Source organism: Myotis davidii, unplaced genomic scaffold (assembly GCF_000327345.1).
Source record: "Myotis davidii unplaced genomic scaffold, ASM32734v1 scaffold444, whole genome shotgun sequence".
In the NCBI taxonomy this organism is placed as follows: Eukaryota; Metazoa; Chordata; class Mammalia; order Chiroptera; family Vespertilionidae; genus Myotis; species Myotis davidii.
Genome location: NW_006294767.1, coordinates 281,334 through 306,794, shown reverse-complemented (window position 1 = coordinate 306,794; position 25,461 = coordinate 281,334). Strand labels below are relative to the sequence as shown.

Genomic DNA, 25,461 nt, shown 5'->3' with positions numbered 1-25,461 from the left:
CGGCGGCTGCCCAAGCAGATCCTTGGGGGAATAGCACGAAGTCCCCGGTTGCACCCTCACATCACCCCACACCGCAAGGAGGCGTCGTACAGGGGCCTTCGCGCCACGGCTTGGACAAGCCCCCAGCGTCTCCTGAGGAGCAGCGGGCCAGGGAGGAGAAGCATGTCGTGTGGGAAAAGCAGCTTCCTCTCACTGCTGGCATTCCCCATCAGTTGCCCTCAGTGCCATCGACAGGAGCAGAAGGGGCCCCCCAGACGTGTCCCGGCCTCCAGGCACACCTGCTGCCTGCATCCCGCACACAAGCTGGTGTCCTGCTGGGCATGGAGGTCAGAGAGCGGCCAGGGTCACAGGCAGGCCTGGGGGGTGGAGAGGAGAGGGTCTCAGGGCCTGTGGGGCTGAAGAGTCCTGGTCAGAAGGGAATCCCTCCTTCAAGCCAGAAGACCCCCTCGTGTGGCTCTGAAGAGGCGCAGACACAGCCCCAGGATGACGTGGTGGGGAGTGACAGGGCAACCGCTGGTGGGGAGACTCCTTGCCGACACGCTGAGAAGGGACCAGAGCGCCCCCCAGGGCAGTGGGTGCAGTCTGTAGAGGACCCCTCAGGGCAGCACGGTCTCCACACTGAAGAGCGGCAGGGGCGCCCGGCACAGGCCCAGGCCAGCAGGATGGCACCCCACCACTTGGTGCGGCCCACAGGCAACTCCTTGGCTGTGGCACCTACGCCTACCCCAGGTGCCAGTGGGCAGTCCCAGAGACCAGCCCCCATGGGTGGCCAGGGGCCACCTGGAGTGCCACCGAAGGTGGAAGAACACTGTCTGCAGGTGGACAAGAGCCAGACGTCCGTCCATCCTGAGTCAACACAAGGCTCTGCAGTGCCCACGCCCAAGCCTGGGGGCTGCCAGACACCGGGTGTCCCAGCCCAGGAGGGGCCCCCAGACATCTCCAGGGCAGGAAGGAGCACATTGGACCGCGAACATCAGAGGAAGTCAGCACACTTCGCAAAGTACAAAGCCCAAAGCTTCTGCGACCAGAGGTCCTTTGATTTGTCGTTTCGAGCCAAAGTTATCAGGGCCAATGACACGTTCGAACTTCCAAAGTGAAGCCCCCGGCGTCGGGACCACTGGCACGTCTGATGCCTCCATTTCTGCCCCTCGCTCAGGTTGCAGGCTGTTTCCCTGCCTCCAAAGGAGCCCCCTGGACCAGTGGTTTCCTTTCACTCTCACAGTAACTGACCCCACGACTACGGACGTGTTGCCTGCACGTGCTGTGGAGCCTGCCCCGTGTTCTCAGTGCACATGGCTTCCCGGGAGCTGTGCACAGCGAGGACGAGGCAGGTGCCAGGCACACCAAGCCTTTGCCCCCCGTGGATCTGTTCCTTATTTCACGTGAGGCATCTCTACTTGGAGTTCGTCCAAGCACACATGTCTACCTTTTCACAGAGCCGTGCTACTTTGGGCACTTTAAGGTTTGGTGCTGAACTTGGCACGTGTCTGTCCTGGCTGCTCTTGGGGGGCTCCGCCAGCTCGGCCTTTGAGGGCACCGTCTCCTTGCGGGTCACCGGCAGGCATGGATGTGGCGGGTCTCAGACCTCGGCCCCTGCCTCACTCAGACGCCGCCAGTGCGTGTGACCTGGGCAGGGGAGTCGCACACTGAGTGCCTCGACTGAGGGCCGTGACTCCAACCGGACACCAGTCCTGACACATCCTGGAATGAGGGCTAAGAGCTCCGGTTTGTCGCAGCTTCTCCCGGGGGAAGATAATCTATCTTTACCTTCTTGATGACGGTCAGGAAGGTGGAGTGAGGACATTGGGATCCAGGCTCTGGCACACCCTGTTCCTGCACCTGGGCCCAGCTGGGCCGGAGCAGAACAGATCACGGGAAATACTCGAGTCAGTTACAGAGGAAGGTGAGGCTGCAGCGTGATCGGAAGGTCGTTCTCAGCACCGTGTTTGCAGGTGCACGAGTCCAAGGAAGCCTTTGTTTAGAAACTGCTGTGGTGAGGAAAACGCAATGTCACACCGTCTCCGTCTTTCTCAGTCATCACAGCAGCCTCCGGGGTCTCCACATCCTGCAGGGACGCTGGATGGCACTGCCGGTCAATGACGGGGCCGCAATGCTCTCTCGCCCCTTGCTGCTCTCCTGAAAAGCACAGGGGCGTTTCCTCCCCCTGCCCGCGACATTCTATTATTCTAATTTATCTTTACTCACGAAGACAATGCCTTTTCTTTCTTTTTTTAAAAATATATTTTATTGATTTCTTACAGAGAAGAAGGGAGAGGGATAGAGAGTTAGAAACATCAATCAGCTGCCTCCTGCACACCCCCTACTGGGGATGTGCCCACAACCAAGGTGCATGCCCTTGACCGGACTCGCACCTGGGACCCTTGAGTCTGCAGGCCGACGCTCTATCCATTGAGCCAAACTGGTTAGGGCAGCAATGCCTTTTCAGTCTACATTTCTTGAACATTGTATAACAGTATAAGGAAGGAAATAAAAATCACCCATAACCACACCACCTTAGATGATTTTTGTTACTACCTTGGACTGCTTTTTCTCCAGACTTTCCCTCGGCTATTTTTTCCATAACAAAAAGGCGCAAGGAGCCACATCGTGTGTCCAGTTTTCAGATTTAATGTCACAGGGCACACACTTTCAGGGGCCGCGGAGTGGTCTTTGGACCCTAACGCGTGTGCGTCTCAGGTTCTGTGGACACACGTGTGCCCCGGGTTTTCAGCAGAAGCCCTCACTGCCCAGCACACGCTTGCCGGTGCTATTCTCTTGCAGAAGATGGATTTCCGTGTTTTGAAGACTTCTTGATGTTTGCTGCCTTTGCCTCTGAGCGATGTTCTAGACTTCTCTTCCCGGAGAAGCTTCCTTCATGTGTGCTGCAACCTCTTTATTCTCTGACTTGAATGTTCATTTACAGGAGGGTTTCTTACTTTATTTTTTGTTGTTGTTGTTGTTGTCAATCTTCACCTGAGGATATTTTTCCCATTGATTTTTAGAGAGATTGGAAGGGAGGGAAGGATAAAGGGAGGGGGAGAAAGAGAGAGGAGACGTCGATTGGTTGCCTCCCCTGTGCACCCAGACTGGGGCTGGGGATTAAACCTGCAACCCAATATGTGCCCTTGACCCGGAATTGAACCTGAGACCCTTCGGTGGGCAGCCTGATGCTCTAACCACTGAGCCACTGGCCAGGGCAAGAAGGGCTTTTTTTATTTAAGCTTTGGTTGGGTGCTTAGGAAGAGCTGGGTTTGTCCGTTTTCACCCTGTCCATGGTGAGGTCCAGGTCGCTGTGGTGTCTCCTCTCAGCACAGGTCAGCCAGATGTGACGGACATGCATGGTGGCCAAAGCGGCACTGGGCTCGGTGAGGCTAGGCAGGAAGCGTGAGGTCTGCACACCCAGCTGGGCTTTGTCCAGGGGCAGGGTTCATTTCCTGGCACCCTCGTCCCTCCAATCAGGCAATTAACTTAAAATCAGGCCGATTAGAGACTCTCAACTGCAGCGTCAGGGGGGCCTGAGAGCCCCACGGGAGCTGAAGGCGGACTAAGGTGCTGGTCTCCCTCCGTCACCCCTCAGAGGGCTCCGCTCCGTGGGTTGCTCCTCTGTAAAGCAGAGGAAGTGTCCCAGGTTCAACCAGGAGGGTGTGTGCCTGGTTTGCTCGCTGTAGCAGCAGGAGGCGGTGTGGGTGACAGTCACCTACATGGGTGGCGCTGCCCCGTGTCTAGTGTCTGGGCATCTGGATGAGGATCCCCACCTCTGGGTGGGAGAGCCTTGGGTAGACACCTCCCTCACTGCCTTTTGCTTCCACTTGGAGCTGAGGGCTGGCCATGGACAGGACTGAGGCCTCTGGCTCTGGTGCCATTCCACCTCCACCGGGCAGTCGGGGTGCCCATTGTCTCAAAGAGCACAGGCTACGGAGATCCAAGGTGTCCCTGCCCCAGGGGAAGGCTGCATCAAGACTGGGGTTCAGCTTCTCAGAGCTGCAAATCCAGGAGGCTCAGGAGACAAAGACATACTCAGGGTCCCAGCAGAGGCCCACAGATGTGGGGGCTTTTGTCAGTCCCATCGCCCACACCTGCTCACACCCAGGGGCGTCTTTGCTAGAGCTGGGAAGGTGACTTCCTGCTAATGCACCTGGGGGGGCACCATCTTATTTGTTTTCTTTTTTTATTTGTCCTCTGTTTCACAAAGGATTTAAAGCAATGTTTGGCAAAGAACTTGATGACCGACAGAGGAGATAAAAATATTCTATTTACTGGGTGTTCCCTTTTTAAAATAAGAAGCAGTGGAGTTTCGACACTATTTTTAAATAGGCCAGAAAGCCCGTTGGAGAATGAACTGAGCGGTATCGTTTTAAGTGGTGGGAAAAAAATGATCAGAATCTCCTCTGGACTGCGGCTTCTGAGAAGTCGTACACGGAGTTCCTGTGGACACCTGGCAGGCGCAGGGCGCGGCTCCGACCCGGCCAGCAGGAGGGCCCTGGCTCTGGTTTCACCAAACACAGTTCAGGTCAGGCTGCCCTCCACGCCGCTACTGGAGCCGCTCCATGGGAAAGAATCGAGTGACTTTTCATCAGGACTTACTAGTGGTCAGTGTGCATTCACAATACACTTGAAGCAAGAGTTTACAGTGCAGACGTGGCAGCCGTTTCTGCCAAAGAAAGACCCAGGAGGCCTCCTGGGTTGAAATGATTCTTGCAGGAGGGTAGTGGGCATCTTAAATGAAACCCACAGTAAACATTTGTGAACTTTTTAGCTGACCCACTTGATTTTGCACATCTGAGTAGCTTATCAAGTTACACCTCACTTCAGATTTTTACAGCTCCTTCTACTGTTTACAGACTCATCTGTGAGCCACGCCTGTGGTATGTACCTGCAGGGGAGGGGTGGCTCCCGGAGGAAACTCCTATGATGAAGAATCACATGTATTTTAGACGCTCCGTTGGGAAAGTCACTGTTTAGAATTTTATGAATTCAGCACCACTTCCTTATTTTTTTATTTTTTAGCAAGGGCATCTTTGCCATTTGAGTTACAAGCTTTTAATTATTGGCTTATGTATTAACCCGCAGCTCAACATTCTTTGTTTTATTCTCCTTTGTATAAAACTCTAAAATGGATTCATTAGAAAAAAAATTATATGTATATTTTTTGTTGTTGTATTCTCTTTTGAATTTTTACTAACTTTATCCAGCTGGAAATAATATCAATAAAACAAAATAAAATATATCACCCATTCCAGATCTCTTCCTGGCCTCTTTGAGGGACTGCCTGAGGAGGTAGGGGTTTCGTGTCAGAAAGCAACTGTGGGGCCAGGGGCAAGCGCTGGAGTGCTGACCAGTGTGGGGAGATTCGGTCAGCAAAAGAGAGGAGCCGCTCCTCCATCCTCCAATCTGGGAGGCCCTGGGCTTGGGAGGAGAATCCCTCGGGCATGCTTAGTAAAAACAAGCAGGGCTTCCAGGACACCGCCTAGGCCCTAGGGCCAGGAGAGAATAAATAAGCCTGCTCCCCAGGCCAGGCCCCCTGGAGGCGGAGCTCAGGTGCCAGCCAAGCCGCCCCAGGGAGATGCCCGGGACAGACTGCACAGAAGAGGAGCCTGGGAGGCCAGGGGTCAGGGTACACTAATTCCAACTCCACTTCCCTCCAGGCCCTTCAGAAAAACTGCTGTGCCCTAGGCTGGGCCTGCAAGTCCTTAGCATCGTGGGAGAGGAAGAGCTCCTTCGTCCACAGTGGGGAGCACGAGGCTGTCCAACCTGGTCAGGGGGCTCCCATCACCCCCTCCTCAGGGTGAGCCTGTGCCCCTGTCCTCCCCAGGGCGGCTTGGCCCAGGGGGCACTGAGCGCTGCTCCTGGAAGAGGGTTTGGGAAGACCAAGGTCCTAAAATGTTCCTTAGCATCAGAAGCTCCCTGAGGTGAGATCACCCAGTCCCTTCTCCTCCTGCCGGTGGAGGATTTCGGATAACGACCTGCAAAAGGCCCACAGCTAACTCGTTTCTCTGAGGACAGAGGACTGACTTGGCTGGGGTCCGTAGCTCCTGGGTGGTGGGCAGAATTCACTCTAAGATCAGGAAGGTACTAGACAGTCAATTTGTGAATCTAACTCTAAACCATGAAAGTGTTGGGAATCTTCCCTGAAAGAACAAAGGGACCTACAGGAAGACTGTTTCGATACTCGAGACATTTCTGTTGGGTTTTCCACATCAAATAATTCTTCCATTCTCTGAGACACCAGCTGGCTGTCCTACTATTCAGTTCAATTCTGACACCATCTACCTGGGCTTGGTGCCCACCCCACAGGTTAAGTGCTCAGCCCCAATTGCAGCAGTGGGCCCCCAGGTTTCCACATATCTGTCCAACCTGGCTACAAATCAGGGGTTCCCATGACCCCCTCCTCAGGTTTGATCATTTGCTATAGCAGCTCCCAGAACTCAGAGAATTACTATTACCAGTTTATTATAAAGGGTATTTATTATAAAGTTACAAATGAACATGCAGATGAAGGGTCCATAGAGCCCGGTGGGGCGGGTAGGGGTAGAAGATGGGGCCCGTGGTGCAGGAGCTTCTGTCTCCGTGGAGTTGGGGTGTCCCACCCTCCGCACAGGACTATTCACTCCAGAAGTTCCCCAAACCCAACCACTTAAGGTTTTTATGGAGTCCCATTAGGTAGGCATGATTGATTAAATCGTTGGCCATTGGTGATGAACTCAATCTCCAGTGCCCTGTCCCCTCTACATTTCCCCAGATCTAGTGTGGGGCTAAAAGTTCCAACCCTCTTAGTCCACTGGTTCTTAACCTTCCTAATGCTGCGACCCTTTAATACAGTTCCTCATGTTGTGGTGACCCCCAATTTCATTGTTACAAATTGAACATAATTAAAGCATAGTGATTAATCACAAAAACAATATATGTGTTTTCCGATGGTCTTAGGCGACTACTGTGAAAGGGTCGTTCGACCCCCAAAGGGGTCGCGACCCACAGGTTGAGAACCACTGCTCTAGTCACATCATTGGTCTCCCAGGCAACCAGCCTCCCTCCTCCCTGGGTAACCTGGTTAGCACAAACTCAGGTAGGGTTGAAAGGGCTTATTATGAATAACAAAAGATACCCTTCTCACCCCAACATTCAGGAAATTCCCAAGGTTTTAGGAGCTCTGAGCCAGGAACTGCGGACAAAGACCAAAGACCGAAGGCCTATTTCTCATTTAATTATGTTGGGGAGGAGAAATTATCCTCTACCTTTCAAGGTTCTTCTGGCTGGACCAACAATCACATTAACATGAGACAGATTAGCAGGGAAACACATTAAAGTTTAATAACATGCATGCCTCCTGTCTCCATGGGAGACACCCCGGAAAGATGGCGTTAGCAATCACCTTAAATACCACCTTCAGCTAAAGACAAAAGATGTTGAGGGTGCAGATTCTGTCACGGTGTGACCAGGAAAAATACAGTGTCCAAGGTAAGCCGGTGATGCAGATGTAAGAGGCCAGGCCTTCTCCTTTGGTGGTGAAGGCAGGCTGGTGCAGTGAGGGAGTCTCTGACAGAGGTTTCCCTGACAAAGGTAACTGTCCTTTACTAAGGGTCCCTTCTGCTTGGTTTTCGCAGCTTCTCCCACGTCTGCTCTTTCTTAAAATTAGCCAGCCTAAAATAATTAATATCCCAAAGAGGCATACTTTGGGGTAGCAAACTCTGCTCCCCTTCAATCACAATACTACAGGGCCAGAGAGAGGTTAGTGTTGTCCTGATGTACAGAGAGAACTGCCTTATTATCTTTCTACATTTCCCAGTGCCCCACAGGCAAATCCTGGCTCCTTCACACAGGTCAACCCCCCACCCCCACCCCCCCAGTGGGCCACAGGCCTTCTTACACTCGCACCATCGAACCTTTGGCTACGTAACACCACTTGCTGCTGACATTTGCTGGAGCGGATTCGGCTCCCATAGCCAAGGCCCAGGCGCAGGGCCACAGCAACATCCAATAGAACACACGTGCAGACAGGGCTACCTCAGGATAGGCTGCTGGGCCTGAGCACGCAAGGACGGAATACGACACTGGGCTGGCAAACTGGCAAACCTGCTCCCCCATCTTCCACCGCCCTGCCCCAATTTTTTTTTTTAAGGAAACATTAACACTCATTACTTCGGAGAATGCGCTGAGACAGGCAGTTCTAATGGGTCCCAAATTGGTGCCGTCCTTTGTAAAGCGATATGGTAATCAGTATCTAGAGCCTTTAGAGCAGTGGTTCTCAACCTGTGGGTCACAGAAGTCGCCTAAGACCATCCTGCATATCAGATATTTACATTATGATTCATAACAGTAGCAACATTACAGTTTTGAAGTAGCAACGAAAATAATTGTATGGTTGGGTCACAACACAAGGACCTGTATTTAAAGGGCCAGAAGGTTGAGAACCACTGCTTTAGAGAGTGTGGGTCCTTAGCCCAGTAACTACCTTTTTAGGGATCTCATTAAGGACACATTCTTTTTTTTTTCATAGAAATGTGAAAAACAATCCATTCAGTATGATATTATTCAAGACAGAGACATACATGACATAAATGTCTGCCCCCCATAGAGATGGATTAAATGAATTATTGCATAATATACTTAGTAAGATATATGCAGTCATCTAAAATCATGCTTAAAAATCATTTTAGGAAATGAATAATAGTTTACCATTTAATTTTTTTCAAAATATATTTTATTGATTTTCTACAGAGAGGAAGGGAGAGAGATAGAGAGTCAGTAACATCGATGAGAGAGAAACATCGACCAGCTGCCTACTGCACATCTCCCACTGGGGATGTGCCCGCAACCCAGGTACATGCCCTTGACCGGAATTGAACCTGGGACCCTTCAGTCTGCAGGCCGACGCTCTATCCACTGAGCCAAACCGGTTTCAGCCATTTAATGTTTTTTAAAATATATTTTCATTGATTTCAAAGAGGAAGTGAGAGGGAGAGAAACATCAATGATGAGAGAGAATCATTAATTGGCCACCTCCTGCAAGTCCCCTGCAACCGGGGCATGTGCCCTTGGCATGTGCTCTTGACCGGACTCAAACCCGGGACCCTTCAGTCCCCAGGCCAACACTCAATCCATTGAGCCAAACCGGCTAGGGCTGATATATATATTACATATACATGTAATATATATAATATATATATAAAATATATAGTATATATACATATACTATATAATATATATTGTACATTTATTTTAAATTCAATACAAAAACAGTAGATCTACACATGTAACCTACATATAAAGGTGTTGTAGGCGGCAAGAATGGCACCAGGTGTCTGACCCGTGGGGGCACACCAACCCTGAGTTCAGCAACCTTGGTGCTTAGGTTCTGGCTGGGAAAGAATTCAGAGCTAAGACCCAGACTGTAAGAGAGCATTGATTGGGTAAACCACAGAGGTAGAAGAAGTAATTCCTAGAAGTAATGGGCTTAGGAAGCAGGTTATGAAGGCAAAGGAACGGCGGCCCTAGGAACTTGGGACGGGGAAGCTCAGGGTAACGTGCCTAGTGGGTGGGAAGGGGGAAGGGAAGGGAAGGCACTGTGCTCCCGGAGGGAGACCCACTGGGTCCTCCGTCCTAAGGGTTTTTAGGTTGGAGATTTTAGGGAAGGTCCCAGGGGAAGATCTTCATAGAATATTCAGCAGTTTTCCAGGTGTGTCTTTTCAGGGTTGTGGTCTCCATCGATTGATTGGCTGGCACCAGGGTCCTTCTTCAATGCAGTTCGTCCTGAGGTCAGCCTTGGCTGTGGCTTGTCTGGTTTTATTGCTTTTCTGGGCCTGGAGCTGAAATACAACTGAGGCCTAGATATTATCTCTAGGGTGGAGAGGACAGGGGGTCCAAACCTTAGGACCAGCGATATGATGGTAGGGGAGGAAAGGTCACCCTGGGGGCGAGGTCCCACCCTATAATTGTCCTTTGCTAGGGACCTGGGGCTTTCCGCCCCGGTGACCTCTGCACCTGGCTCATCACCTTTCTGTTTGTGTGTGTCTAACTGCCTATCAAAAGGGGAAGAACACAAAAAATATATAAACAGAACAGCAGGCATTGGTTATCAGGGGTGGTGAATCTACAGGTACTTTCTTTCTCTTGTCTTTGTATTTGCCACCATTTTCCAAGTTAATTTAAATGTATGGAGACATTTTATGACCAGAAATTAAGTGTCCCGGGACCCAGGTCGGCTCTGCATACACCCAGCGCCTCTGTTACGGCTGCATGACTTTGCCCAAGTCAGTGAACTCCCAGATCTTGGCTTCCCAGCTTCGTTGTTGGGGCGGTAACCGGTCCTGCCTGTCAGGTTCCGGATGGTCATGTGGTCACTGGGTCCAGGGCTTGTCACGTGGGGTCTGTGATGGAGTGAAGGCACTTTAGACAGAGGGCGGGTCCAGCTGGACTTTCCAGCCCTGTCCTGGCCCACACGACCGAGGTGGTGTGTCCTGTGCCCACACCCACGCTCTGTGCCCACTCTTCCAGGGGAGGCATGGGGGCAGTTCAGAGACAGGACTCATGGCGGCCATCGCCCACAGGCCCTTCAGCCAGGACCGCCTCAGAAACCTTAGTTCTGGAAATGACCGAGCCACAGCGGGCACCATGGCCACCAGAGGGCACTGTGGGCTCCTGTGAGTCCAGTCCTGAGATCTGTGACCCATGGGGTTAGCTAGACCCAGGCTGGAAAGGAGTGAGTGCATGGGGGTCAGAGCACATGAGCCCTACACCGCTTTGGTGATCCCTGTTTTCAGGGGGGAGGGGGGCCTTTCACCTGAGAGGGCCCTTTCGCGTGGTTCGGCACCAGCACACGGTTCCTCCAGCCCTTCCTGGACCTGGACCCTGCCTGCTCGAGCGGCCAGCCTCAGGGGCTCTCTCCTTCCCTTGGGGTTCCAGGGAGCTGCAGTGGCTGTGGGACAGGATGGAGCCCCGTAGCCAGCTGCTGGCTTTGAGCCCTGTCTTGCCACAGACTGGCTACTTGGCTTCAGGAAAGTTCCTGTGTGTGCATAAGTGTGTACGTGTGTGGGGGTGTATCCGAGGGTGGGGGGAGATCCTCGTGTGGGTGCGTGCTCCTCAGCTCCTCAGCTTCCTCTACTCTGAGATAAGAATTGTAGCATCTACCCCATGGGGCTGTGTGAGCACTAGGCTCCGTGCATTCGCGCTGGGCACTGCCTGGCACAGTGAGGCACAGCGTTATCATTATTACAGAGGAGGGGGGCCTCCCTCGCTCTGACCAGGAGTTGTCATTTGGGAGGTGCCCGTCCAAGCTCAGCACTTCCTCTCTGTGGAGGACGGAAGCTCCTGGCACTGGCCTGGCACACCTGAGCTGACCCAGGGGACCCTCTGTAGGTACCCTCCTGCCTCTGCCCCGTAACTCCTGACCCCAGCAGGTGTCAGTTATAGGGGGTTTGCTGTAGGAGCAAGGACGTAATCTCACCTCCTCTGTCCTGTCCTCTTGTCTGTGAGACAGTCATAGGCGCCAGATGACTCAGTCAGCATCCCGGAGCCTCACAGATAAACATGGTCACATGGCAGGAGGCATGGCCGAGGTCAGGGACACACAGGCCAGCAGTGGTGCCCTTCCAGCAGGAGTAAATCGCTGCTCTTCTGGGTGAGTGAATGCAGGAGTTTGCCATCAACGCTCTCTGCTGAGGACAAACACAAATCCTACCCCTCGTGTTACCTCCTGTGACGGCAGCTCTCAGGTTCTTCCATTCACTCTCCAGGAAACCTTAGCACCTGGGCTTTAACTTCCCTGAATCCTGTCAGCTCTCTGACCTATGAGCCAATTAATATTTCTTCTCCACACCTTTTCTGAGAAAAACATGCCCTTTTGGAGGCTAATCCACTGTAAGTCTCAGGCTTCTTCCTGGGAAAATTCGATAGGTTTTGTGCTGATATTCTATTTTTATTTATTTTTTTAAATATAATTTTTATTGATTTTAGAGAGGAAGGGAGAGAGAGAGAGAGAGAGAGAAACATCAATGATAAGTGCCCCAACTAGAGGAAGTGAGGGGGAGACAGAGATAGAACCATCAGTGATGAGAGGGAATCATTGATCGGCTGCCTCCTGCATCAAGCCCGCAACCGGGCATGTGCCCTGACCAGGAATCAGTCCGCGATCTCCTGGTTCATAGGTTGATGCTCAGCCACTGAGCCACACCGACCGGGCCTGCTATTCTCTTTCTAGATACGCTTTTCCTTTTCAATGGCTTTGGCAAATGGAGGTTAAACTGGCCCGTTTTGGCATGCTCTGGTGGAGCCCATTCCTTCCCGACTTTCTCCAAGATTGAGGACTGATCTCTCAGAGATGTAGGACCCTCACTATTTCCTTCTCCACAAAGCTATTTCTTCTCACTGCACCCTGGCCCACCCAGCCAGAAACGTGTCCAGTAGGCTCAGAGGAAAATAGAATGAACCAAAATTATGTCTGGAGCACCTCCCAGCAGTAGAAAGGTCCTGTGGGCTACAAAACTATTTGAAACCTCCTGGACCACAATGTGGATGGACCCTGAGGACCTATTGTTAAGATAAATAAGCCAGACACACAAAAGGATAAATACTGTGTCCCACTCATCTGAGGCCTCTGGAGTAGTGAAATTTGCAGAGACAGAAAGTAGAGTGGTGGGTGTCATGGGCTGCAGGAGGGGGCGATGGGGAGTTGTTCAGTGGGTGCAGAGTTTCCGTTTGGGAAGATGAGAGAGCTTTGGAAATGCGCGATGTCACAGCAATGCGAATACGCTTAATGGCACTAAACTGTACACTTAAACATGGTCGCAGTGGTCAGTGTTATGTTAAGTGTATTTTACCTCAATTTTAAAATGGGGGAGCGGTCACTACATGGACCTGGCACTGATGGGCAGGAGGGGGTGCGTCCAGGTTGGAAGGCTGAAGGAATAGCTCCTGACAGGAGAGGAGCGGGAGGCCACCAGCAGGTCCCTTTCCTGGCTCGCTGTGTTTGGGAACAGCTGGGTGCCCCCACGTGTTAAGATGCGGGGCTGCTGCCCAGCCTGGAGGTGGTTGTTGAGAAATGTCAACAAGTCTCTAAAAATAAACACCCTCCCAAACTTCTGCCACTCTAGACTGTTCGTTCAATTTATTTTTTTTTCCAAGCAGTGCCTCCAAGCAAATCCTGGGAAAATAAGCACGTTCACTTTTTTATTGATTCAGTTTCTGTGGGTCGTTGTGAGCAATTTGCTTGACTGTTTACTTGAAGGAACAGGAAGTGTAAAAATTAACTTTATACTCATTTGTTTCCCAGGCTGTTCACCACAGTTTCAACTTATGTGAAACCCTCCAAGGAATCTGAGAAAATGGTTAGGATGTTTTGTAGAAAGTTTTAAAAACAGGAAAAGCAAGCTTCTCACCTTGTCTGGTTGAACTTTTTATGACACCTTTGTTCCCAAGATTATGCAGATGATTTTATTTCATTTTTCTAAGAAAAAGCTCAAAGAGGAAAAAAGAAATACCTGACTGTTAATGAAGCTGAAGTTCATGAAAACCAAACATCGGCTGCAGAAAAGTTAGTAAATACTAGGCTAACAGTACCCCCCCGCCCCCAGGGATGCCACTTCCCGTGAGACATCCACTCGTCTGCGGGTTACATGGAATTGGCAGAGGTGGGGTCTTTAGCGAGAAATCGCCACCAAATACTAATTACTCTTGATATAAAAACAATAGTGGGCCCAGTCAGTGTGGCTCAGTGGTTGAGCATCCACCCATGAACCAAGAGGTCACCGGTTTGATTCTGATTCCCGTTAGGGCGCATGCCTGACCCCAGTAGGGGGGCATGCAGGAGGCAGCCAATCTATGGTGTTCCTCTTTCATCAATGTTCCTATCTCTATCCCTCTCCCTTCCTCTCTCTCTGAAAAATCAATAAAAACATATTTTTTTAAAAATAGTGGAAGATGGAAACTGTAGTGATTACACATACGGCACCAATACAGTCAAGCCCTGTGCCGCCCCATTTTTAACTTTGACCATTTGGCACGGACATTCTAGGGTGCACTCAACGACGCCCACATAGAGGCAAAATGTCATAAAATAGGACATGTCGCCTCCTATGGGGTGGAGCAGGTGCATTCTCCGAGGACTGCGGCGAGGCCCTCGCTCCCGGCTGGAGCGTGGCTGTGGTCTACGCTGTTTTGAATGCTGTGGGGTGATGGGGACTCTGGACCCAGGATTCATGCTTCTTTCCACAGTGTGAGGTCTTTGCTGGAAGCAGCCTGTCAGCCAGGCCACCTTTCCTAGCCCCCTCAGCTTCCCGGTCCTGTAACAAATGCTCCCATCCCAGGTAGGGTGTGAGAGAAGTCCCACATGTCCCAGCTGGGACGGCATGGTTAGGGGAGGCGGGTGTGCACTCTCTCCACACACCACCCCAACGCCTCAGGGGGCAGTGGAGCCTAGAGATGGAAGGTTGCCCACCAGACACTCCCTCTGGGTTGTTATGTGAGCAAGACACAGACATCTGCTCACTGTGCGAAAGCACATCGAAGGGCGTTTGTTCTGGAAGCTGGATTCTAACTGACATAAGTGGATTTCTGATCACAAATACTGTATTCGTTGATGACCCATTCACGGCAACCAAAGAACCTTGGCTGATACAGAGGTACTGACCTGCTAGATGATGAAGTTTTCTTTAAAAAGAATTTCTTGTGCTGAGGCTCCAGGGAAAGCTACCAGGCCCTGAAATACACACACGTGTGTAGCTGACTCTGTCAAGAGAAATCCACTGGCCAACTAACTTGGTACAGAACACTGAGAATGCTCTCTCTCTCTCTCTCTCTCTTCCTCTCTCTCTCTCATAACCAAGTGTCCCAGCACATTCTTTCTTTCCCCACCAAGCTGCACCTTTTTTCATCAGTCAAGTTTTCATATACCCTTGGGTTTGTTTCTGGAATCTCTATTTGGCTCCATTGGTGTCCTGAATTGAATAGAGTCCCCCAACAATTCATATCTACCCGTAACTTCATATGGTGGCCTTATTTGGAAATAGAGTCTTTGCATATTTAATTAGTTAAGATGAAATAATGCTGGACTAGGGTGGGCCCTACATCCAAAGACTGGTGTCCTTATAAGAAGAGCCATTCAAAGGGAAGACGTCTGGGTGGCCACAGGGGAAGAGGCTGGAGTGTTGCATCCACAAGCCAAGGAATTCCAGAAGCGGGAAGAGGCAGGGAGAACCTTCCCCTGCAGGTTTCAGAAGGAGCACGGCCCTGCCAACACCTTGGCGCTGGACATATAGCTTCCAGAACTTTGAGAAAACGGATTCATGCTGTTTCAGCCACCACAGTCTGTGGTATTTGGTTAGGACAGCCCCAGGGAGCACATCCGTTTGGCCAGTCTGTCTGTCCTAGTGAAAGTCCCACACTGCCTGAGCTATTATAATGTAATTACTACAAGTCTGGATATCTGATTGGGACGCTCTCTTTCACGTGACTGTTCTTCAGTATTGTGCCAGTTCTGTGTGGCCCTTTATTCTGCATAGATGCAGGTCTACTGATAACATAGCACAGTTCATATTTTTCACATTTTAAAAAAATGGAGGTAAAGTTTATATGCAGTGAATTGCACAGATCTCAGGTGCACAATCTAATGAGGTTTGACACACATAACACATCGAGGTCAGGCATTTTCCCTGGCCCAGAAAGTTCCCTCGTTCCCTTTTACATCGTCTCCAACCCTCTTGGCAGCCGCTGTTCCAATTTCAATCACTACAAGTTAGATTCATTATTCTTGAACATCATCCAAGTGAATTGTATTCTATATACTCTTTTGGGTCGGGCTCTTTTACTTAGCATAGTATCATTAGTTTTGAATTTTAATTTGGGTACATTGAATGGAATTCATCCAACAACCTTTATTCTTGGTCTTAGAGGTGGTAGAAAGGGTGGGCTTTGGTTACTGAGTGAATGTGGGTTGAGGATTCAAGAGAGGCACCAACATTATGTGGAATGAGAGCCCATTAAAAAGAGAGTGTATGTGTGGGTGCACATGTATGTGTCTGCCTTTATGCATGTGTGTGTGCATGTGTGTGCTCTTCTATTCCCTGCAAGGATAGAAAGTCTGGAAGAAAATATACACAAAAGTCTAACTATCAGAGGCCCCTGAAAAATGGGAATAAGAGAGAGTGGTAAGGATGACCTTTTCTTTTTGCCTCAATTCTGTATGATTTCAATTCCTTTGTAGTTTTGGGGAATGACCCCCAGGCTCCTGGCTTGAGCAGCTAGCTAGATTAATTGGTGGTGCCCCCAAAGCAAGGCAGGCGCCAGGAGAGCAGCACAGTGTTGCAGGGAGATGAGCCCAGGTTTTCTGGGTTGAGTTGGAGGTACCTTCTCGACATCTTGGTGAAAATGTCCATTCGGTTGATGAAACACAGGACTAGAGCTCAGAAAAGGGGTAGGAGCCTGAGGTAAAGGTCTGGGAGTCAGCACTTACTTCAGGAAAGGAAGTGGACTCAGCGCTTTCAAGATCTAAGCAGAGACATCACTCTCGGGGATGGGGGCAGTGCACAGGAGTCACCCTAGAGACGTTTTAACGATCCCCAAGCCTGCACCTCCGCCTAATGAAAGTAGCAACCAAACCTCCTTCTCACCCAAGAGAAGGCAGGTAGCAACCAAACCTCCTTCTCCACCAAGGCAGGCGAGAAAGAAACGGTTGTTACTGAATGAGCACGAAGCCTGAATACGGTGCTCATTACAGGCAGCCCAACAAGAAAAGGTGAAGACAGAAAGAATCCCATCCTTTTGTGAAGTCAGGCCCATATCACCCACAGTGTACATGTTGGTTGTCTTTTTCCAAAGGAGAAATGAAACTCCCGCCTTTCGACCAGAGGAAGTTGCATTGTGCAGACAAGCTCCTGGGCGAAGGTTCTCCAGACAGGGGGCCCGCTTCCATGTTCACATTTCAAAGACAGGGCTGCGCGCCCAAGAAAGACATCCTGAGACGCAAGCCTATCTGAAGGCTGCTCCGGCTTTTAGAAAGTTTTACCTGCATCTCAAAGAGGGAGGGAGCATGTATGGTGTTGACTTTTGTAAAGAAAATGTTGATAAAGAGGTGGGAGTTTTCGCTCCCTTTTGGAACTAGAGACACTTTATTTTTTTTCTATTTTTTTTTTATTGATTTCTGAGGGGAGAGGAAAGGGAGATATAGATAGAAACACCAATGATGAGAAAGAATCATCGATCAGCTGTCTCCTGCATTCTCCACACTGGGGATCGAGCCGGCAACCCGGGGAATGTGCCCTGACCAGGAATCAAACTGTGACCTCCTGGTTCATAGATTGACACTCAACCACCGAGCCACACTGGGCATTAGGGACATTTTTAAATTGAAATTTGTTGTTTAGATTTGCATTTACCCTGACAGTCATCACAGTGGCCTTGAATCGATTTGTTTGACTGATCACACACAGAAATCCCTCAGAAGTTTGTGCTCCTGGGTTTGAATAAGATTTTTACATGACCCTAATTCCAGCTTCAAATATTTATTTTAAAATTCATATTCCAATGATTGGATTCCTACTCTAGATGGTTGATAATTAGCTTTGTGTATTCAAAGCATTCCCCACTTGCCTTGAAGGGCCCTGTACCTCACTGCTTCCTAACTTAGTAAGTCCCACTACCTCTTCACCTGAAACCCCGGGGTAAGTGCCAGAGGGAGATCTCCTCTGCATCCGAGGCAAAGGGTGCTGCCAGCTTTTCCAGAGCAACAGAGAGGCAGGTCGGTGCTCAGTTTGCTAGAAAACATCAAAATAAAAAAGCTGAGAAACAAAGGACATCATTGTGTTTCCTGGCAAATGGCCTCTTAAGGAAAAACTCTCAAGGAAAAAGGATCTGACCTCTTATTTAAAGAAATCTGGGTCACCGTGTTCCATATGCCTTCAGGAAAGGGTTGCCAGCTGAGACACAGAATGCCGGCCACATCAGAAGCGCAGACACACATGAATACTTTGTTGGCATAAGTATATCCCATACTGGGTGCCCTGTATGTGTATTTTTTAAAATATATTTTATTGTATTTAAGGTATTTTATTACCTCAGAGAGGTAGGGAGAGGGATAGAGAGTTAGAAACATCCATGAGAGAGAAACATGGATCAGCTGCCTCCTGCACACCCCTTACTGGGGATGTGCCCACAACCAAGGTACATGCCCTTGACCGGAATCAAACCTGGGACCCTTCTGCCCGCAGGCTGACACTTTACCCACTGAGCCAAGCCGGTTAGGGCTATATGTGTATTTTTATTTGCTAAATCTGTCAGCCCCATTTTAGACGTAAGTGAAGTGGGTTTCTCTGGGTGTGTAACTTTCATGTCATGAATCTGGAACATTTTTTTAAAAACATATTTTAAAAATATTTATTTTTATTGATTTCAGAGAGGAAAGGAGAAGGGGAGAGAGATACAAATATTAATGATGAGAGAGAATCATTAATCAGCTGCCTCCTGCATGCCCCCTACTGTGGATGAAGCCCCCAACCCAGGCCTGTCCTATTGACCAGAATCGAACCCAGGACCCTTCAGTCCTCAGGTCGATGCTCTATCCACTGAGCCAAACCAGCTAGGGCTGGACAATTTTTTTTTTTTTTGCCTTAATTGCCAAAGTTAAGAGCATGGTTCTTTTTCAACAGTAGAAATATTTTTTAATGTGACTGAATTTGGAGAGAGGGCCTTTCCAGGGGTGGTCAAGCTAAAATGAAGTCATTAGGGCAGGTCCTGATCCCATACGACTGGTGTCCTTAGCAAAGGTAAGACACAGACATGCACAGAAGAAAGACCATCTGAGGACAGGGGGAGAGGATGGCTGTCTGCAAGCCAAGGAGCGAGGCCTCCGGAGAAACCAACCCTGCCAATGCCCTGCCTGCAGGTTCCTAGTCTCCTGGACTGTGAGAAAATACACCCCAGTTGTCCAAGCACCCCAGGCTGTGGTACTTTGTTAGGGTGGCCTGAGCTGGATAATACAAAACGAAAACTGGGGGGGTTCCATTATGAAAGGAAGAAGAGGAGAAAAGATGGTGGAGACCACCTCATTGTCTGCAGAGTGTCCTCACCTGTTGTCCTTCCGCCTTTCCTGAGCACTTGTCTGTCAGGGGCGCAGGTTGAAGTAGAAGCCTCCTTCCCAGGTCTCTGCAGTGCAGGCTCCCACCGTCCATGAAGACTTGACAAACAACACTTCCTGGGTGAGGCCTCCTTGACCTATGTGGAAGGAAGAACCTGCTCCCTCTCATGAATTATAGTATCTTGTACAAAAAAAACTTTATTAGGGTTGTTACATAATGTCATGCATCACGATGTTTTTCTTTAAAATGTTCATTTCAGCCCTAACTGGTTTTGCTCAGTGGACAGTGTCAGCCCACGGATTGAAGGATTCCGGGTTTGAGTCTGGTCAAGGGCATATATGTTGGTTGCAGGCTTGATCCCCCTGCAGAAGGCAACCAATTGATGTGTCTCTCTCACATCGATGTTTCTCTCTCTGTGTCTCTCCCCCTCCCTTCTGCTCTCTCTAAAAATCAACGGGAAAATATTCTTGGGTGAGGATTAACAAACAAACAAAAAAAAATGATCATTTTACCTTATAAAAATAAATCTTGCTTATGAGTAGCACTCATAAAATTGTCTTGGAAACCTAATTGTAAGCTTCCTGTAATGCTCAGAGCCTACAAAATACCTTATATTCAAATCTGTATTGAAAGCACGAGGAAGCCAAAACCAACTGTAAGCGTCTGCTTTATAAACTAAACGCAAAACCCATCTCCTTGCTTTATAACCAGGCCTCTTGTTTGCACAGTTCTCCCCACAGCTGTAAACTACCCGGGCATAGCAGAGAGCAAGAAGACTTTGGACCTGCCATCTGCCTAAACCTGTTTTTCTTCTTTAAAGGTCTTCAGGGAAGACTCTAAGGTGATTTCCTGCAGGGCACGTGGGGTATGAGGGGCCTTCGGAGCCAGGAATCTTCTCCCAGATAAAAACGCACCTGAGCAAAAACGCACATGAAGCACCTGAGTTTGGGAGGGTGCGTAACAGGAACAACAAAATGCCAAGCATCCACTGAGCATGTTCCATGCACCAGACATCGCCAAGTTCCTTACGTGCACGAGGTGACATGACCCAGCCGGATGAGCTGAGACGTGAGCCTGCACAATCTCCGGGACTCCAGTTCTTACTGCAGTCTCGAAGAGGGCGGCTTTCCCAAAGAAAAGGGCCCACGGAGGGTGACCCTGTGGCCTGGTGTTTCTGGGGCTGTTCTGGTTGTTGCCTGAGGTCCCAGCACAATTATTTCACCCAATTGTCCTGGGCTGGACCTCACCTGGAGAGTAAGGAAAGGTGCCAGGAGGAACAGAAGGGAAATTTGTCCTCTGAGCAAAGCCTCCTGTGCTTGCTCAAGGCAGGCGCCCTGCTCAGTTCCCACGTGAAGATGTGGGCATTTGGGTGGTCACTGGAAACCTCATAGTCTCCCTACATTGGTCATTTTTTATGTCCCCCACCCCAGTTCTCAATCCTTTACTCATAACATCTGCATGTGTTTCTGTTTGCTTTCTGGGAAGGGCAGGAGCAGGTGGCCTAATAAGGCCTGTGGGGGAGGAAGACACTTTACCCTCAAGGTTCTTTGGGCTAATAATTAAATAGGCATGAGACAGGTTAACAAGTGAAAATGACCCAATTTAATTACACACATGCATGTGGGAACCCCACATCCATGAGGAGTTCAAAGGCAGGAAGAGAAATGAGGTATGTGTGACATTCTGAGCTAAGGGTGGGATAATATTCCCTGGGGCTTTACAGGGGAAGAAGGATATTGGCAGGACGATAAGAAGAGTAGATACTCAGTAATTAGCAGTTTGCCCTGCCTATAGATAGGTCATATAAAGTTACTTCTGGGGATAATGTTCTAGGCAGTTAGACGACTTGAACAGAGTGAGGATGATGGGCCAGGGACAGAAACTCACCGAGGCAGGTGCCCAGCAAGGGGCAACACTGGGAAAGCAAGACCTCACCCCAGGCTAATCTTTCCTCCCCTAGCATATCGATGGTCATGGTCACATGTTTAGACCACATGACCTTTCCTCCCCAAAGATAACATCTAGGTAGGCCTCAGTTGTGTTTCAACTCCAGGCCCAGAAAACCAGCAAAACCAGACAAGTGATGCCATGGCTGCCTCAGGAGAGCTGCATTGACTAATAACCCTGTGGCCTGGCTCCAACTAATCAGTGAGACCAGAACCCTGAAAGAACGCACCTGGAGAGCTGATGAATCTTCTATTGAGAGCCTCCCAGGAAACCTCCCCTAAGATTTCCACCTGCAGGAGAGAGATAAATACACTCAGGATGAAGGACCCAGAGCCAGCTCTCCCCCAGGGGAGCAGCCCACGCCATTCCCTTCCCCACTTCTTCCCTCCAAGGGACTGCAGGAGACTTGCAACCAGGGGAGCAATGGGCAGTGGCAGCTGATCCTGGGCTCACCCCCTGAGCCTGTCTCCAAGGCCCCCTTCTCAGTGAGCCAAAGCAGCCCAGCCTAGGCTCTCCTATTGCTTCTTCTATGCCCTTTTTTGTTGCACTGTCCTGAGTGTGTTTTTGCTTCAGCCAATAAATAATTGCTTACTTTGCTGCCCGTTGTCTCTTGATGAAAATCTTTCCTTCAAGAAGACAAGAACCGAAGTCTCGTCATCTCACCTGTAACAATAACTCAGCCCAGAATTGATTGATTGATTTGAGAGAGAGAGAGAGAGAGAGAGAGAGAGAGAAAGGTTGATTTGTTGTTCCACTTATTTATGCATTCATTGGTTGCTTCCTATATGTGCCCTATCAGACAATGCTCTAACCAATTGAGCTACCTGGCCAGGGCTGATCATAACTCTTATTATGGGCAAAGCCCCTAATTTAAATTCTTGAAGGGAGAGGTGAAAGTTTCCCATGATCCTGCAGGGTCTCAATTGCCTTCAGCTCAAAACAATTCACCTACCAAAATAGTGCATCTTGAAGAGGCCAGTTCTGAACCCATTCAGACTTTCTGAGTGGGAGGCATACATTTGTGCACATTAATCCCCAGAGTCAAAATAGGCCTTTAAGACTGGGTGCTGGCCCTGCCCCAGACCAGGGAGCTGAAGTGCACAGCCAGCTGGATGGGGGCCAAAGTCAAGGCTGGATCTCAAGGCAAGAGGATCAGTTCCAAGGGCCTCCCCTCTCTTAAGCTTCTTTTCATCTGTAATGCTCTCCCCATCCAGCCCTTTGTTGAACAGACTATGGCTCATGGACCAGATGTGGGAGCCTGTGAGAAATGCAGAGTCTCAGACTACCCCACCCCCGCCCTGCCCCGCTGAGTCAGGATCCACATCTCACTGGGTCCCCAGGTGGGCGTCTGAGCAGCACAGTTGTACTTTGGGTAAGACACCCTTCCCTGACACCTGTGACTCCTGCAACCCCACAGCATGTGCAAAAGCTCTATTGGCTTCAGGTCTGAGGACATCACAAGGAGACCCGGCGTGGTGCTGGGCACCCTTTGCCACATGTTGGGAAGTACTCCGTGTCCAGTGGGCTGCTGCAGGGATCTGCAATGGGTCAGCAAGTTCAGATGTTACCTTTGTCCCTCCATCACCCACAGGTCTTATGGCTGTGCCCTAGATGTTCTGTTAGTCTTGGAGGAAGGGGCACTCCTAGCAGCTCTTTTAATCAAGTAATGAGAACAGGAATTCCTGCAGGAAGAGGGACACCCATTGGGTGGTGACTCCAGAGCTTTGGCACATGCCCCCCTCAGTGCCGCCTCCCCAGAGGACCTGGGTCCCCTGTGCAGGAATTCTCATACCCGGACTGACCAGCCCCCCTGGTGTCCAGAAGGTTTAGTGCTGCAAAGAGGCCTCCTCACACAGCGTTCCCCGGAGCACCAGAAAGGGATGCTCTGGGGAGACCGGGTGCAGGCTGGCTGCCTCTGCACCGGCTGCATGCACCCTCCTGGGGTGTGTACACAGTGTGGTTCCCTTACTCCGACATGATCTATCCATCACGGATTATCACAGCTGCCTGCTTTGAGGAAAGGAAGGTGGCCAAGAAGGTGCCCAGGACCCTCAGAGCACTGGGCATGGGGAGGTGGTGGAGGTGCACTGAGGACACGGGAGCTTGGGGAGCTGTGCAAGGGGAGTCGGGGCAGCTGGTGGAGTTCCAGCAGCCCTCAGACCTCCCGGAGGCCCTTCTAGCGACATCGCCCTCTGGCTGCTGACCGTCCTTGCCTGCCCTGGGCGCTGGCCCTTTCTATCTTTCCTTCCACTCTTCCTGGAGGGCAGCCCCGCTCCTATCTAACTTATTCCTAACATAGAAAGTTCACACTCTAGTTTTATCTGGCTCCAAAATACACTTGGTCTGGGGCACTGCCATCACACTCAAGGTTAAGGCATGTACCCCGTGGTCTGTGCTTCCTGTCGGGGCATTGGAGCCACGGGACCAAGGCTGCTCTTCAATGCGGTTGTGAAGAAGTGGGTAGGAGGGGAGTGAGGCTGGGACCCTGAGGCTCATCTGGAGAAGGGCAGGAGTTACAGAAAAGAGGGGCCTTGAGGAAGTAAGAGTGTCCACCAGGACTGCCAGGAGGGATGGGAATAGCAGAGCTGTGCCAACAGGGCTGAAAGCTGAATGGTTTAGGGGCACACGATGCTGAGTGCAAGAGAAGTGCCAGATATTCTCACAGAAACTGCAACAGGAAGTAGGAAATGGGGTTTGGGCCCATAGGGAGGTCGGAGCGGAGAGGGGTTCAGTCATTCCCATGGACCTGTGGCAGACCGACAAGGAAGGGAACAGGGCAAAAACTACAGGATGGGGAACAGGGGGAGGTCTCTGTGTGTCTGTTCTGTTTTGTAAGACCCAGCAGAGGTGAAGTGGTGTGGGCCGAGGGGATCCCCGCTCCCGATTGTGTAAGAATAAGTCACCCTATCTGTGGACTTGAGCCTGCAGAAGAAAGGGCCATTGTTGGCAATGTGCCAAGGAGGTCAGAGCGTGGATAAGGGGTCTTTGAAAGAAGCAACACTTTGTCTTTCAAAAGCAAAATGCTGTGAACGGAGCTGAAAGCCTGAAGAATTTTCCCAGAACCAGCACACTGGGAAGGTTGGCAGAACCGGCACTTGGGTTATGCTTACCCAAGCACTGACTTCCCTCTAGTCCTGCAGGGTTTGGAGAGACTTAACCATGGGCAGACTGACATCTCCGATTTAGAGGGGGCCCCAAATTACTTCCCAGGCTCCTGTTGAGCCCTCAGATGGAACACCCCTGAACAACCAACGTTAAGCTCCCAGGCTGACCCGTAGAAGCCCTGGCAGTGGGAAGCTGGGGGCATTATTTCTACCGCACATAGCAGTGGCTTATGGGTACTTTTCTGGAGAAAGAGCATCTGGAGTCCCAGGGAGACCTTTCCTCAAAGGGGGGCTGGCCATGGTGGAGCGGGTTCCTGGGCCCAGGAAGGTGGTCACGGAACATTTGCAGAAGAGCTGTCTTCCTGATTTGCCTGATTGCTTACTGTTCTGAGATCACTATTTATTAAAAAAAAAAAAAAAAAAAGACCTTGGGGATGTGGAGGACTAAGGCTACAAAAGTACCTTAAATCTTAAAGCATCTTAAATTTCCTTTTATCTCACCACATTTCGGACACAAAGTTCAAAACACACAGTTCAGGCAAATTTTTGCCTGGCCCCCCCCCGCTAGCTAGGGAAAGCAGTGCAGGCCTAGTTTGCATGCCATACTTCTGCCATCTCAGTGCATGGTGAGCCGGACCAGAGGGAGGAGTGGCTGATAGACTGTGTTTGTTCGGTGGTGCTTTCCTTCAGAAGTGAGAGGCAGAAGAAGCTGTGATCAGACGGCTGTTCACTTTCCGAGAGTACTGGGCGTTGGCTCATGCGCCCAGGATTCTGGACACAGCACTAGGGAGGCGGCAGCCCCCACAGCTGCCGGCTGCAGTTTGGGGAGTGGTGCAGACGCCTGAGCTGTTAACTCCAAGTCACCCCAGATGGCAGCCCTGCAGGGCGGCACATCCCTCCAGCTGCTGGGTGGTAGTAGCCAAGGCCGGCCAGTCTGACACCGCGTCTCCTGGCAGCTGCCATTTTCCTAGGCCCGGCTCCCTGCAGTGGGGTTGGGTGGAGAAGGGAAGGCAGGAAGGAACAGGGCAGGTTCTCAGGTCTGAACTGTAGGCTGCAGGAGAGAGAGAGAGAGAGAGAGAGAGAGAGAGAGAGGAGAGAGAGGACTTGCTTTTTCTGCATAAAGCAAATAAAAAAGGTATCACAAGTCAGAACTCTGGCCTTTGGAACTGCTGCGCACTCAGGCTTGAAGGAATCCCGGAGGAATCCAACCTGGATGGTCTTCTCCAGCCTTTACTCAGGGTCTAAGAGGCCTGGAGGCTGGCCGGCGAGCTGCCAGTCGCCCCGGTTCCACCCCCTGGATCCCCCATCCCTTAGCCGGAGGCTCCCGCCTGCCCACCATCCCGCCCTGA

The 25,461-nt window shown here is 50.5% G+C and overlaps 2 protein-coding genes across 2 annotated transcripts in view; both read left to right on the top strand.

Annotated features, from left to right (window-relative positions):
* Positions 1–5,207, top strand: part of LOC107184026 (collagen alpha-1(I) chain) — a 15,652-nt gene extending 10,445 nt beyond the window's left edge. Inside the window, 3 exon segments of the mRNA XM_015567559.1 lie at positions 35–1,093; positions 1,288–1,382; positions 3,222–5,207. Of these exon segments, the coding sequence (XP_015423045.1) occupies positions 35–1,093; positions 1,288–1,382; positions 3,222–3,472 (1,405 nt within the window). The 3' untranslated portion in view covers positions 3,473–5,207.
* A 17,040-nt stretch (positions 5,208–22,247) lies between these two features.
* GRTP1 (growth hormone regulated TBC protein 1) overlaps positions 22,248–25,461 on the top strand; it is a 33,897-nt gene continuing 30,683 nt past the window's right edge. Inside the window, exon 1 of the mRNA XM_015567558.1 lies at positions 22,248–22,348. Coding sequence (XP_015423044.1) covers positions 22,248–22,348 — 101 coding nt within the window. The remainder of the gene's footprint in view (positions 22,349–25,461) is intronic.